We start from the raw sequence: 12,993 nt of genomic DNA on the forward strand, positions 1-12,993 counted from the left end.
CACCTGGATCCATCTCAACTAGATAGAGACTGTAGCCTCAGGCATCTCACCCCTGAGTGGATTAACTTAACCCTTATTAAGGATTTATCAGGTTAAATAACCCTTAGTTACTGCAGGCTGATCAGGCCTGCAATCTCCCAAGTGAGTGGACGGTCAAGGTTTAAATAAATGAGACAGTGGAAATGATTTCAGGGATACAGGAGGGACTAATTCTCTTACAGCTTCAATATTCTCTGAGCTTAGCCAAAGACTTCTCTGGGAAGCCCATATGTATTTGGTTTTCAAACAAAGGAGGAGGATACTCAAGAAAATGCAGGAATCTCGCAGGACCTTGGGAGAATTTTCCCAAGTAGTAAATGGTGTCAGTCAGGAGAACTACCTTATCTTTAGGTTGGCATTTATTGTAGGAGTGTGGAGCCTGCAGCTGCAGTTTCCTTGTAGTTAATTGGGGTTGGAGCCAAATGTCCTCAGCTGTGGCCTTATCTTGTCCTTTGAGGAGTCATAGATTTACAGACCAATACAGGCCTCAGGTTGACCAGGGACTCACAGAGGTTTACTTGCTATAAGTTCACTGTCCATCTTCAGACAAGGTGCCTAAGCTTCAGACAACTCACAAGAAGACACAGAAAGCCAACTGGTTAATATGAAATCCAGCTCAGAGCCACTTTGTAATAGTCTCCAGCAAGGATTAATTTAACACCTTACTGGGAGACGTCCTTGAGTGATTCTGCCCTTCTTGAGTACTCCCTGCCCTTCTGATAACCAAATAAATACTGGCCACCCAGAGAAGGTCTTGGTCTTATCCCTAAGAGAATCTTGAATTCTGTGAGAGGGCTCTGATCCTCTTGGAGCCCTGAAATCATTCCATTTGCCTTTTTATTTAGCCTCGGCCATACACTCATTCGGGAGATTGTGGACCTGATCAGCATGCAATAACAAAGGGGTATTATTAACCCGATATATGTGGGTCCTTTTGGTTCTCTCACCTGAGCGGTCACAGCAAATCTGACAATTTTATGAGACGTGAGGTTACATCCCTGTCGCCTAATTGTCCTCCTGTAATTCCACACCACACCAGGTGCGTTACACGTCTTTCATATGCACCCCAAGTCCTATCTTAGCAAAAACAGGAATCCAAACTTACAGCAGCATATGCCGCATACCACTGGCTAGCAAGGGATGGAGATATTCGATTGAATTGCTGTTGATAGTTTTATTTCCTTAGCCAGTGTTATTTATAGCCCCATAATATAAAGCAGGTTATTCCCTTTGTTTTCATTTGTATCAGATCTCTAGAGGCCATCTCCCAGTAAGGAGGGAGGTGAGAGGAATGACAGTATTGCGGAGATCCGGCACAGAGGAGTGACACAGTTTGAGACAGCCATCCTCTGTTTATAAACATTCCTTATCAGGTTTTACCTCTTCCTAGATGAATTTGTAATTTGCTCTTTCAAATTCATTCCTTGAATTTATTGACACTTGTAATGTGTGAGGCGCTAGATCCAAGCACTGAGGCTACTGCACTGAAATAGTCTTCCTTTCCTTTTGTGGGAAGACACAGGGAGAAATGCAACCAGCTACAGAAATAAAAGGAAGGGGGAAAGGCACATGCAAAAATAATGTTTGTGGGGACAGAATTGTAGAAGAAATATAGCAGAAAAGAAAGCAGAGAGCATTGTGTGTTGGTCGACAAGCAGGGGCTTTGTGAAGACCTTGCTCAGGAATCATTTTGATAGCTGAGTGAAGAGGTGTTCCAGGAAAAGGAAGCAGCAGTGCAAAGGCCCTGTGGTGTGGAGTCTTTGGCATGTCCAAGAAGCTGCGAGGAGGCCTCCATGGTTTAGGCACTGTGAGGAGGAGGAGTCCCTGGCTGTGCTTTCCTGGGCTCCAGGCACAGGGATTGTACTGCTCCAAAATCACTAGACTTATTTGTGTAAAAAAGCATTTAAAGTAAGGTGCTGTTGCTATGGTTTGTGTCTGGGTGTCCCCCCACAGCCTCATGCAGTCATGGGCGGGCCTCTGCAGTTTGTGATTGATCCATGGTCCAGTGCTGGGATTATGGGTGTGAGTGCTGCACCCGCCTCGGGGTGGGTAGTTTGCATACAGTGTGAGGGAAGGAAACAGGCTTGCTCTCACTGCCGCTCCTCCCTTTTGCTCTTGTTTTTGCTGCCATGTGCCACCCTGCCTTGGTGCCAGCCAAATACAGACTGAAACCTCCACAAGCTCTGAGCTAAATGAACCTTTCCTTCCTGAATTCTGGGGGTCAGGTATTTCATCTCAGCAAGGAGAGAAAAGAAACGAAGACAACTATGAAATGTTAAGAGTCAATAAATATATATCTAGTCAAATAATATGTATAAAGAGTACAAACATTACTATTCACCAAGACAAGAACAAAATAGCTTAAAACATGCCCACAGAGCCCAGAAGGCTGGCTGCCTTTAGGGAAAGCAGTTGGGCAGGTGCGTGCAGAGGGCTGCAGACATTTCCACCACTCTGCTTCCCGTGCTTTGAGCTTTGTGACATGTACGTGTTATTTCTGCTAAGCATGTTAAATAAACAAACAATGTGTGTGTGTGCACATGTGCACATGTGTGTGTGTGCACGTGTGTGTGTGTGTGTGTAAATCATAAAACTAGGGAACTTCTTAAACTCCACCAAGTGTCATGAGCACATAGCTTTGGGATGGATGTGCAGTCAGTTACAGCTCCAAGCTGGCCCATGGTGCAAGGCTGGATTAATGAGGGGTGTCACTTGCAGCCCAGCATGAAGCAAGTGGAAAATTTTCCTTACTGGTCATCCAGCTCTGTTCAAAAGAGAATTTCATTGATTTTGCCCTAAAAACAAGCACTAAAATGTTATATTCTCTTGTAAGAGGGAGATAAATTTCCCTCAAGGCAAACTTCATCCCTTTCCTCAGATTTTACAATTACCAAGAGAATTTCCAATTGAATTGTTTGTACTCTCAAATACCTCAGTCCCCCCAAAATGGCGTGCAGCAAAGAAGGCATGGTCTGTAGCCCCCCTTTCAATAAATGATTTGACGTCAGGATTCTGATGATTAACACTCAAGGAACAGCTCCTCTCTTTCAAAAATGGAGAGGGTCCTGTCTTGCAGTTGCAAAGCCAAGTCCTCATGCTGGATGATGAGACCCTGCCACGGATCTAGGGGTTCCGTGGGAAGAAGCCAGCCCGCCATGCCAGCTGAGCCTCTTCAGGCAACCGTGCATGTGAGTAATATGTGTGCTCCTAGCAGAGAGGTGAAATGGTAAAATTCTGGGGTTACTGTGTGTCAGATTATCTAACATGCATCTCCTTCAGCCAAGAAATTCATTCCTAAGAATTTACCCTAAAGAGGTATCATGTGTGTGAATATATTTACATACAAAAATTTCATAAGAGCAAAATATGTACGAAAGGAAATGGATTTGTAAATCATGCTATGAGATACTATAATGCCTTTCTGAAATGAGGAAGCAGGTGTCGGTGAAGAAAATATACTCCTATATATTACTGAACTAGAAAGTAGGTTACAGAATCATATGTACGTGAAATAGCTTATGCACAGAGATATTTTAGAACTCAAAGATAGGTGACCTTACTTGGGTCCTATTTGAGCATCACTGCATTGTTTTAGTCCCTTTCATTAAACATGAAATGTCTACCTGTAATATTTTTAAAACAAATACCGGGGCTGGGGATTTAGCTCAGCAGCAAAGCGCCTGCCTGGCAAGCGCAAGGTCCTGAGTTCGGTTCCCGGTACCGGAGAAAAACCAAAAAATAAATAAATAAATAAAACAAATACCATTCTAAAAAAATAGTAAATATAATTTTTGTCAAAATTGATAGCACCTGAATATTCACAACTATAAACACATCCAACATGCAGGACAAATTGAATCGTTATTTATTTTACAAAAATCACATAAACCTATATCATTAGAATGAGGCTCACTGTCTTGCTATAGAAATTTTATCTACTGTAGGATATCTTGAAATGCACACTTTAAAGTTTCCTAACATTCATGGGTTTTTAAGTGAAGCTTTATTTGAGAAATCACTGCAACGATAGTTCATTAGAATTGCCTCCAGCGGGGCTGGGGATTTAGCTCAGCGGCAAAAGCGCCTGCCTGGCAAGCGCAAAGTCGTGAGTTCAGTTCCCAGTACCGGAGAAAAACCAAAAAAAAAAAAAAGAATTGTCTCCAGGATATTGAGTTACTTCAGTTCTTTCAAAGAAAGCACATCCCAGGGACTTCCCCACCCAGTTCCAACCTGTCCAACTGCTAGCTGCGGCGGGGGACGGTGCCAGGTGAAATAAGCGTGAGCTTCCTTTTAAACGGTTTTGTGTGGCTCAGTAACACCTGCTTAGTTTAAGAGGAGAGGGGAGCGCAAGGCCAGACGACGAGGCAGAGCTGCACAGTGTCAGGCTGCTTTCACGGGGGAATTACGTTAGATTTCCCGCTGCAGTCCAAATACAATAATAAAGTGTGGGCAGCGTGTTTAAATGACAACAGAAGGGAAAGATTTCATTCACCCCAGCTAATGGAAAGCTTTCAGGAGTGACATCATAGCTCAGAGCCCAAAAGCAAACGCGAGCGGACTGCAAGGCGCGGGCCGGCAGCAGAAAGACAAATGGCGATACCCGCCCGAACCCAGGCACTGCGCATATATTTTGTGGCCAGAAGAGTGCTTGGGGTTGTGGGAAAAGGCAGAAATGGAAGGTGAGCGCTTTCCTTTGCTACACAAACACAGGAGGAGAGACAAAGAGGAGAGTGGCTTCATGCTCAGCTGAGAAACATCTAGACTGGAGACACGGCCCGTGTTCAGAGAGAAGTGAGAGCGGCCAGATGTTCCTGGAGACGTACAGGCCCAGCCAGACCAGGCCGCAACCCCATCGCGAGGAGAAGCGACAGCGGCTGAGAAGAGGAGGCAGGGGCACCAGGAGGAACAGGGCGAGCACCACACCACAGCCCAGCCCCAACACTTGAATCCTTTCTAACACTTGTTACCACCTGACACATGGTGAAAATAAAGACTAAGGCGCCCCAAAAGGTTAATAGGAAAACGAGGTGCCTAAAGGAGCCATCTCCCTCAGTGCGTGGAAGAGCTGGGAGATCCTTTCTAGGGCAGGCCATCAGGGGCGCAGGAGGATGACCGCTTCAAGTGGCAAGAGGCGGGTCCAGCATGGCGGTGCTGACAAAGCACAGCGTGTCCCCAGTGCTACCCTGCACTCTCCCCGGGGCATGGATAACAGCCAGTCCACAAAGCTCAGACAGGTTAAGTCATCGGTGCAGTATTTCAATACCCATCCCTTCAATTCTGCAGATTTCAAAAGTCTTGGTCTTGGGGTTGGTCTATAGTCTTAAACACTATTGAGGCATTTATGTGGAGTTCAAATACATAAACACATAGACTAGAGAATAAGATATGCGTGTATGTACATATTCATCACATGGTAGGTTGAAACTGAATAACGGTTAGGACATAAGGATACAAGAGCACACATTCCGTCAGCCACTAGAACAGTGAGACCGTCGCACGCCCTGTACCTTGTCAAGTTTCCACCACACACTTGACAGAAAATAAAAGCACTGACAAAATCATGAGAATGGTTTGATCTCTCGGCTTGCTCAGGAAGACCTAAGACCTCTCACACTGTGAGAAAAGGTTAATCCTCCACTCTGTGCTTTATTTCCTAAATCAGACCGGGGTATGTTCTGGGCATACCCTTCACACTCTGCCTGAGCACCCTCTATGCCTCAGCTCCTACAACCTCTGTGCTCAGCGCTCCCACACTAAGCCCGCCTCCCCAAAGCACTGTGATGCTTAAGCTTCTTTGCCCGGGAGCCCATGCAGGGTCTGTCGGGCACCATTTGCTTCTCTGAGATTTGCTCTCTAATTCTCATGGCTCAGTGAAATGTCACCCAGCTCAACCCCAAACCAACTTGGTCATTTTCCTTGAAGAGCTCTTCTAGCTCTGCTTCATTTGACATAGTCCATGGCTTCTTCACGAGTTAGTAATGTATCTCCTTCCCTCCTTTTGCTGATATTTGTTCAAAACTGTTTCATCTACTTTGTCTCAAGACTCTAAGGTGACTTATCAATGGCTGATAGGACTGAAAATGATATTCTCTTTGTGCCTTTCTGCAGGAAAATCTGTTAACATGGAAGTGTTTTTCTACATATTATAAACCAATACAAGCATTGTTGCTGGTGATACACAACTCTATGTGGTTTATATACAGTACTTTCAGTTCATTTTGCAACTAACAGCAAGAGGTAGACGTTCACTGGATTGGATAATCATATTTCCTGTTTCATTGCCCATATGTACATATTCCTTCTGGCCTGCAACTTTTGCTACATATTTACATTCCCTTGGTTTTATCTTCATGTCCAAGTGGCAGATTCCAGACCTTCTTCATGTCCCATTTCCTGAATTCCTCATGGGCTACTGTTTATTTATGACCAGGCTACATAGGATCTAAACTTCTAAATACAAACCCAGCTTTTTAACTTTGCAGATGTCAATTAGCTGAACGTTCTTTTGGAAACAAAAACATCTCCCAGTGACCACCAGGGAGCCGAATTAACTGGTTGCCTTGTAAAGCTCAGAAAGATTTGTGGGGGATATTTGTAAAGGATTTTATCTCCTAGAATAACCAGAACACAGAGTGTTTGAAGTAGCAACGTGACACATACTCATTACCAACAAAGGGCTTTCCACCTCTTGCACAAAATCTGAACTACCCATTGCTGTGAGAATGCAGAAGCTTCTACAGATGGGAAAGAAAAGAAGGGGCTGGAGTTATTGTTTAATTGGCCGCAAGCTGGAGACTTGCTTCTGCTCAACTCCTGCTGTGCTGTCACCATCAGGCCTGAGGTGATCACAACAGTAAACTAACCTGGGATGGTGTCACTCCTGCATCAGACCCCCAGGCTTCCCCACCCCCAGCTCCACCCGCTCTCCGCCCTGGACCTCCCGCCCTCTAAGAACGGCTGTGGTCTGGGCGACATCTGTTCTCCCGGGGAGCAGAGCTTCTTCATTGAGATGCAGGTAGCACTCCTATAAGCGGGGGCTGTGGAGCGTCATTAAAGAGGTGAGGAGACGAACAGCGCTCGCCTTGCATACCAAGTGGCATCACATTTAACTGAATCATTTTATTATGAATACATTCCAGGCTGCCACTGTGAACCACTCGTGTAAAATATGCTGGCAAAATGCATCTCTGCTAATTACCTTTCATGCATATTTCAGAACTTTCCACAGGCATACAGGAGAATGATGCTCATAAAAGGGAATTTTATACCAGGTTCACTTGCATTTGGCTCAAGACCCAGACTAACGTGTAACAAAGAAAAGTTCAGTTATACATTATGGTCTGTGTTTGTTTTAGCTGGAATGTTGTCATTCCTCATAACTCTATCAGTGCTGCTGTAGGAACAGGCTGAAAATGAAGTTCCTCTTCCAGTCTGCCTGGAAAACAACCTTGCAGAAAAGCACGTGGCTCTTCGGTCATTTTCTCCCCATGTTTGTTTTTCTAGATTTGTTTTCCACTTTGTATTGGACTGAAATAAAGAAACAAGGCTCTGGACCTGGGGCTGTTGTAGGTGGGTGACAGGACAGAAAGCATCCTTACCTGCTTCAGGAGCGGATTGTAAAGAACACAAGTGACTGGTTTTCCGTGACTTCTCACCCTCTTGCTGGTTTCAGTTTTCATTGCCAGCAAGGCCAGTTGGTTATTGAATGCAATGAAAAGCCGTCCGTGGGTTTCGTCGAAGTGGAAGAGACATGTGAAGTCCTGACTTTTGGGGAAAGAGCAAGCTATCCTCTGGATGGACAGTTGGTGATGAATATCCCAGAGTCTCAAAATCTAGATGAAAAGTGATAAAAGTGCAAAAATATGTCAAGGAAAATTCTAATTTTTCACAACTTTTTTCTAGCTCACTCTCGTCCCCAGGCACACAGTTGTTTTTACCAGTGTTAAAATTGGTTCCTACTTCTGTCCTAGAACACGTTATAGTATGTTTCAGGATCTACTTAAATACTGCCTAAATTTTAAGCTCCTCCAGGGAAGGCTTTGTGTTTTATCCAAGTCCTCAGAATAGGGCTTCGCCTTTAGAATGTGCTTATAGCTAGAATCAGATGCTCTCAGATTCTGTGACTATGATCTTTTCCCCACTGCTGGGGATTTAACCCAGGCCCTTCACACTGGGCTACATCCCCGTCCCCCCTCTTACTTTGCTTTTCTCATTTTAGGAAGGGGTCCCACCAAGTCACTAAGTTGCCCAGGCTGGGCTTGAACTCACGGTCCTCCTTCCTCAGGCTCCCAGAATGCTGGGACTATAGATGCGCATCACCACCCCTGACTAGATACGGCATCTTTCCAAGCAAAAATACTTTATGCAAGGATTATTATACCGAGAATTTGAGGTGCTAGGTTATGTATGTGTGACCAGTATAAGCAGAAGGGCCTCTAAATGTGGAAGAGAAACGCAGAAAAAGAAAAGATCAGAGTGCTGCAGTGTGAGGATTCTTCCCAGGCTTCTGGCTGAGAAAGTGGCAATTGGGGCTGTGACCCAAGAGAAATGGAAAACCTGCAGAAGTGGTTTATCCCGGAGCCTCCGCAAAGGAGCATTCCTCCCGCCAGAGCCCTGACTTTAGTGCAGCGAGAGCTGTGTCGGAATTCTAGCCTAGACGGCAAAAAATACTATAAATCAGTGTTATTCCAACCCATTGCATTTGTTGTCATTTGTCATAGTACGAATGGAAAATTAATTCATTCTTATTCTCTATCTCTGTGTCTGTCTCTGTCTCTGTCTCTCTTTAATTTTTAGTAAAATAAAAGAAATGGAAGGAAATTCAGTAAATTAAAAGAAATTAAGGAAAATAAAGTTCAAGTGAACCACAGATATGAGATTCTTACTTAAAGATAATAAAATTACATACATGACATGTATTTATCAATGGATAATAGAAAACAAACACCAAACCCTTGCTTAGGAGTCAGGTTACTCTAAATCCAGCAGACATTAAATAATGGCTTTTCATATTTTTCATTACTTATAGCCCCCTTCATTCCAAGGAGAGTGAGTCACACTAAGGGTCCAGAGAACATAGTAGGAGAGCAGCTTTGCCATACAAGCCCTTGGCCGTCCAGGGAGAACAGAAAATGCAGGCAACATGGAGGAAAAAGTCAAAGCGAAGAGCATGAGAAACCTCTCCAAAAGGTGTTAGGGAGCAGACTCCAGGGGCAGCCCTTTTGGTTCTCTTCTGGATGCTGTCCCTTACTAGTAAGGTGACCACCAGCAAGTTTCCTTTTCTCTCTGTTTTTAGTGCAATCCCTACCTTATCCAGTGCTATGAGAATTAACTAAGAGCCATCTAGCATGACATAATAAATGTTAAATAATGCTCTGTATTGTTAAATTTATTTTATCACTTTTTATTATAGAAACATTACAACCTAGCAGCAAAAAATACTATTTCCAATAAACTAGTCCATCCCATTCAATGTGACAATTATTTCTAAATCATTTATAAAAGATAGTCTATCATGAAATGAAGATTTATTACCCCATTAGGCCAGCAATCTCATAATTCTTAACCTACTTCAAATCAAATACTTGCCTGGTACAAATCTGTTAAAAAGATTGTTCTATCCCCTACTTCCAATGCATACAATGCCCAAATTAATATCTTTTTTGGGTACATACACACACATATGAGCAGGTCCTGGGAATTTAGAGGGTAGTAATTTCTAGTAATAGCAATTATTAAATGTGGTAAACCAGAGATACTCATTTCTACCTTTGATTCTATTCTACCTCCTTTTCCCTACCCATGTAATTCTTCTCTTTAGCACCTTTACTACAGTAAATGATCTCAGTTCCTTTGAGCATCTTAAGAGCAGTTTTCAAATCCCCTTCTCCGTACGTAGCCTCTTGACTTTCTCATTTTGCCTTTGTTTCTATTTTATCTCCAGGGTAGAATATTTACCCAGACCTCATTTCCTTTTAAATAATGCAGTAAGAAGTGTCCATTTTATAAAATCAAGTAGCACAGGGCTCTTACCCTAACCCATGTCTCTCTCCCCTAAATACTACTTGAAGACAGCCTTCTTCAACTCTTCCTAAGTTATGGTTTACTCCAGAACACTAAATGATGCCATTATGTGTGTACTGTATATATTAATCATATACAAAGCATGATCAACAACTACTATGAAAGTTCAAATTTTTAAAAATTTCTCATAATAAAAGATACATTGCCATTAACCCCCACAAAAATACCTCACTGTACTTAAAACACATCCCATAGTTCTTGTCATTTCCTGAAGGAAGTCTGGAAGTCTCCTTTGCAAGTGTCTTCAATTGTGATATCCTGGCTGCCTCCTTGTTCTGAATTCATTCAAAACTTTACCTTTCATTTAACTGTGGAGAAAAGCAGAAGCTGCATGTTGTCAGCTCGGAGACTAAGGTGCGTGAGGACACATGGTAATGCTTTAGCCGCATACCTTTCCTTTGGGTAGCATACAGAGGGGCAACTTCCACCCTATTTCTGATCACACTTCATAAAGACACTCACAAAAAGGGACTTCCAAACCGCTTCAGAAAGTGGCAAGAACAATGGGACAAGTCAGTTCAAAGTGACAGGGAGTATTTTGAGGGATATTAATGGTAATGTGTCATGTCAATGTAATAAGTTCTTTTAATTTAAATATTCATCACAGATTTTAATCACACTACATATAAAATGACTGTCCTCTGAAAGAAAAGGAATTACTTATATTCTTCTCCTTTTCACTTTTCATTTTCCCCCCAATCTAAATATTTAACTTTTTTGGTCCTAGTGGTTATTGCATTTTAAAATAATATACACTAATTATTGCACCCACTAAGTTAAGATGCTATCTTTGAATGGTTTAAGGCACTAAATGACCTATTTTAAGCAAGGCATTCAGGACTGACCCAATAGTTCAAGTGAGCTCTAACAATTACAAGGGCTACGACTTTAAAGCAGCACACTCTTGCTTCGTTGATTAAACCATTCCATTGTGCTTTTTTACCTGCCTTGACATTTTGATTGAGCGAAACTGTAGATCTTATCTCCGTGAAGAATTAATCTAGCCAATGTCTACCACCTGCCTCTGAAAATTTGATTCTTTGACCTACAATTAGGAATTTTTCTGGTTTCTACCTAGTCTCAAAGTGGAAATATCATTTGGAATTGTAATTCAACCATGTTGACAATTCCTCCTTGGTTTTTCTACGTATTTCAAGGGACAGAGTGGATGTTGAATATTTTTCTAATTTTTTAAAATTATGTCCCATCAAATAACTAAGTTTTTATCCAATTCATCAATGTAAAGACTAGATAGGTTAGGTACAGTAATGTTTCATTATAACAAAAAAGTCTTTCTTTGTCCTACAGTTACTCACCCAGATCCCGTGTAACACACTGTAAAAACTTTTACGAGGCTTTTTCAATCATCTTACGAAGCAATTATGCTTGATGTGTACAGTAATCTCTCTCTCCAATAGTCCTTACAACACATTTGAAATGACCTAGTCAGTTCCTCCCAGAAAGAGGGCTTTTCCAACCCCTTTAACCACAGGAATAGATATTAAAGAAAAATGAGTTTCCCTGTTAAGAATTTGTGCCTGAGTGCCTGCTCTGGAGAACACACTAAACACATCCCCAGCCCTTTTCATTTTCTTTGATTTTGAAACAAGGTCTCTCTGAGGTGCTAAATTGCCCAAGTTAAGCTTGACCTTGCAACAGACTTGCTGCAGCTTTCTAGAGTGCTGGAGTTATAGGAACTTACAGCCACACTTGGTCTTAAAAAGAACTTTTTTTATTAAAGAATTAGTTGTGGTTGTTTTGCATTGCTAATTTTTTAAAAATTTTAAACGTCTGGCATCTCTCCTAAAAATGTTCATTCTCATATATATATAAATCCCTAGAAAACTAAGACTCGCAAAATATTTTAACCTTTGTAGGTACAAACAGAATTGATAAATGATTATGTTAAATATTACAGGCATAAGATTAGACACATGTGGATAATTCTTAAATACTCAATGTTACTAACAATGTTCATTTTATTATTATTCAAAATTTAGTCTTGTGTAATATGGACTCCCCTTCTAAGAATTAGAAACAATTTCATGCCAGAATAAACATCTGGGGTATCGCTGAATGTAGATTAAAATAATTCAAGTATCTTAATGGACCATAAGTTTCCTAGACTCAATTTCCATTTTGTTGTTCAAGTAATTTAAATTGGCTTTACTATTTTATTGGCATTTATGAACAAATTAAAACTATACAGCCTATGACCTCTGTAATCTACAATAGGTTACTTCTTGTAATTAGTAATTAAATCTGGAAAAATTTTATAGGACTGTATATATTCATTAATTTTCTTAAAATTAGTTTTTATTGCTGTTCTTCTGGGAACCCTTATGCTATCTCATTCAATAATCTCAGTCTGCTCCTCTAGCTTTTCCTCTGCTGAGAAACTGATGTGCTGAGGTGCTTCCATCAGCGGACAAAGTCATGCTCTAGCTTGCTGCCAGAAATTAGTACCCTTCCATACACTTTCCATTTCCACTCTACTGCCATATACTCGTGCAGTGGCTCTTACATCTGACATAGGAATGCCTACAGTGCTCTAGAAACCATCTAATATTGGGCCCTTTTTCTACACCATTTAAATCAGAACCTATGGGGACGAGCCCCAGACATCAATTTTTTAAAATTCTAAGGTCTTTCCTTTTCTACATATAAATTTTTCTGTTTAATTAGGAATATCATGTGGCTGGGGTTTAAACCAGATAACCATACTCTTCTTTTATAACCAGTCCATATGCTTTTAATCATAAAAAGGGCTCATGTGTATTCAGTTTTACTAGGCAAGCCCTTTGAGAAAAAGTCACCCAAACATCTGGGAATCCTGGGTTCTCCCCGTCAATTATATTCAAGTTGAACTCT

General features: G+C 41.7%; 1 protein-coding gene across 6 annotated transcripts in view; it reads right to left on the minus strand.

The window, feature by feature from the left end:
* Wdr49 (WD repeat domain 49) overlaps nt 1-12,993 on the minus strand; it is a 138,940-nt gene that overhangs the window by 69,305 nt on the left and 56,642 nt on the right. For all 6 annotated transcript variants that reach the window (XM_013518660.1, XM_013518658.1, XM_013518662.1 and 3 more), the window contains one exon: nt 7,638-7,871. In XM_013518660.1, coding sequence (XP_013374114.1) covers nt 7,638-7,871 — 234 coding nt within the window. The remainder of the gene's footprint in view (nt 1-7,637; nt 7,872-12,993) is intronic.

This window comes from Chinchilla lanigera, unplaced genomic scaffold (genome assembly GCF_000276665.1).
Source record: "Chinchilla lanigera isolate Chin_1 unplaced genomic scaffold, ChiLan1.0 scaffold00047, whole genome shotgun sequence".
NCBI classification, from domain to species: Eukaryota; Metazoa; Chordata; class Mammalia; order Rodentia; family Chinchillidae; genus Chinchilla; species Chinchilla lanigera.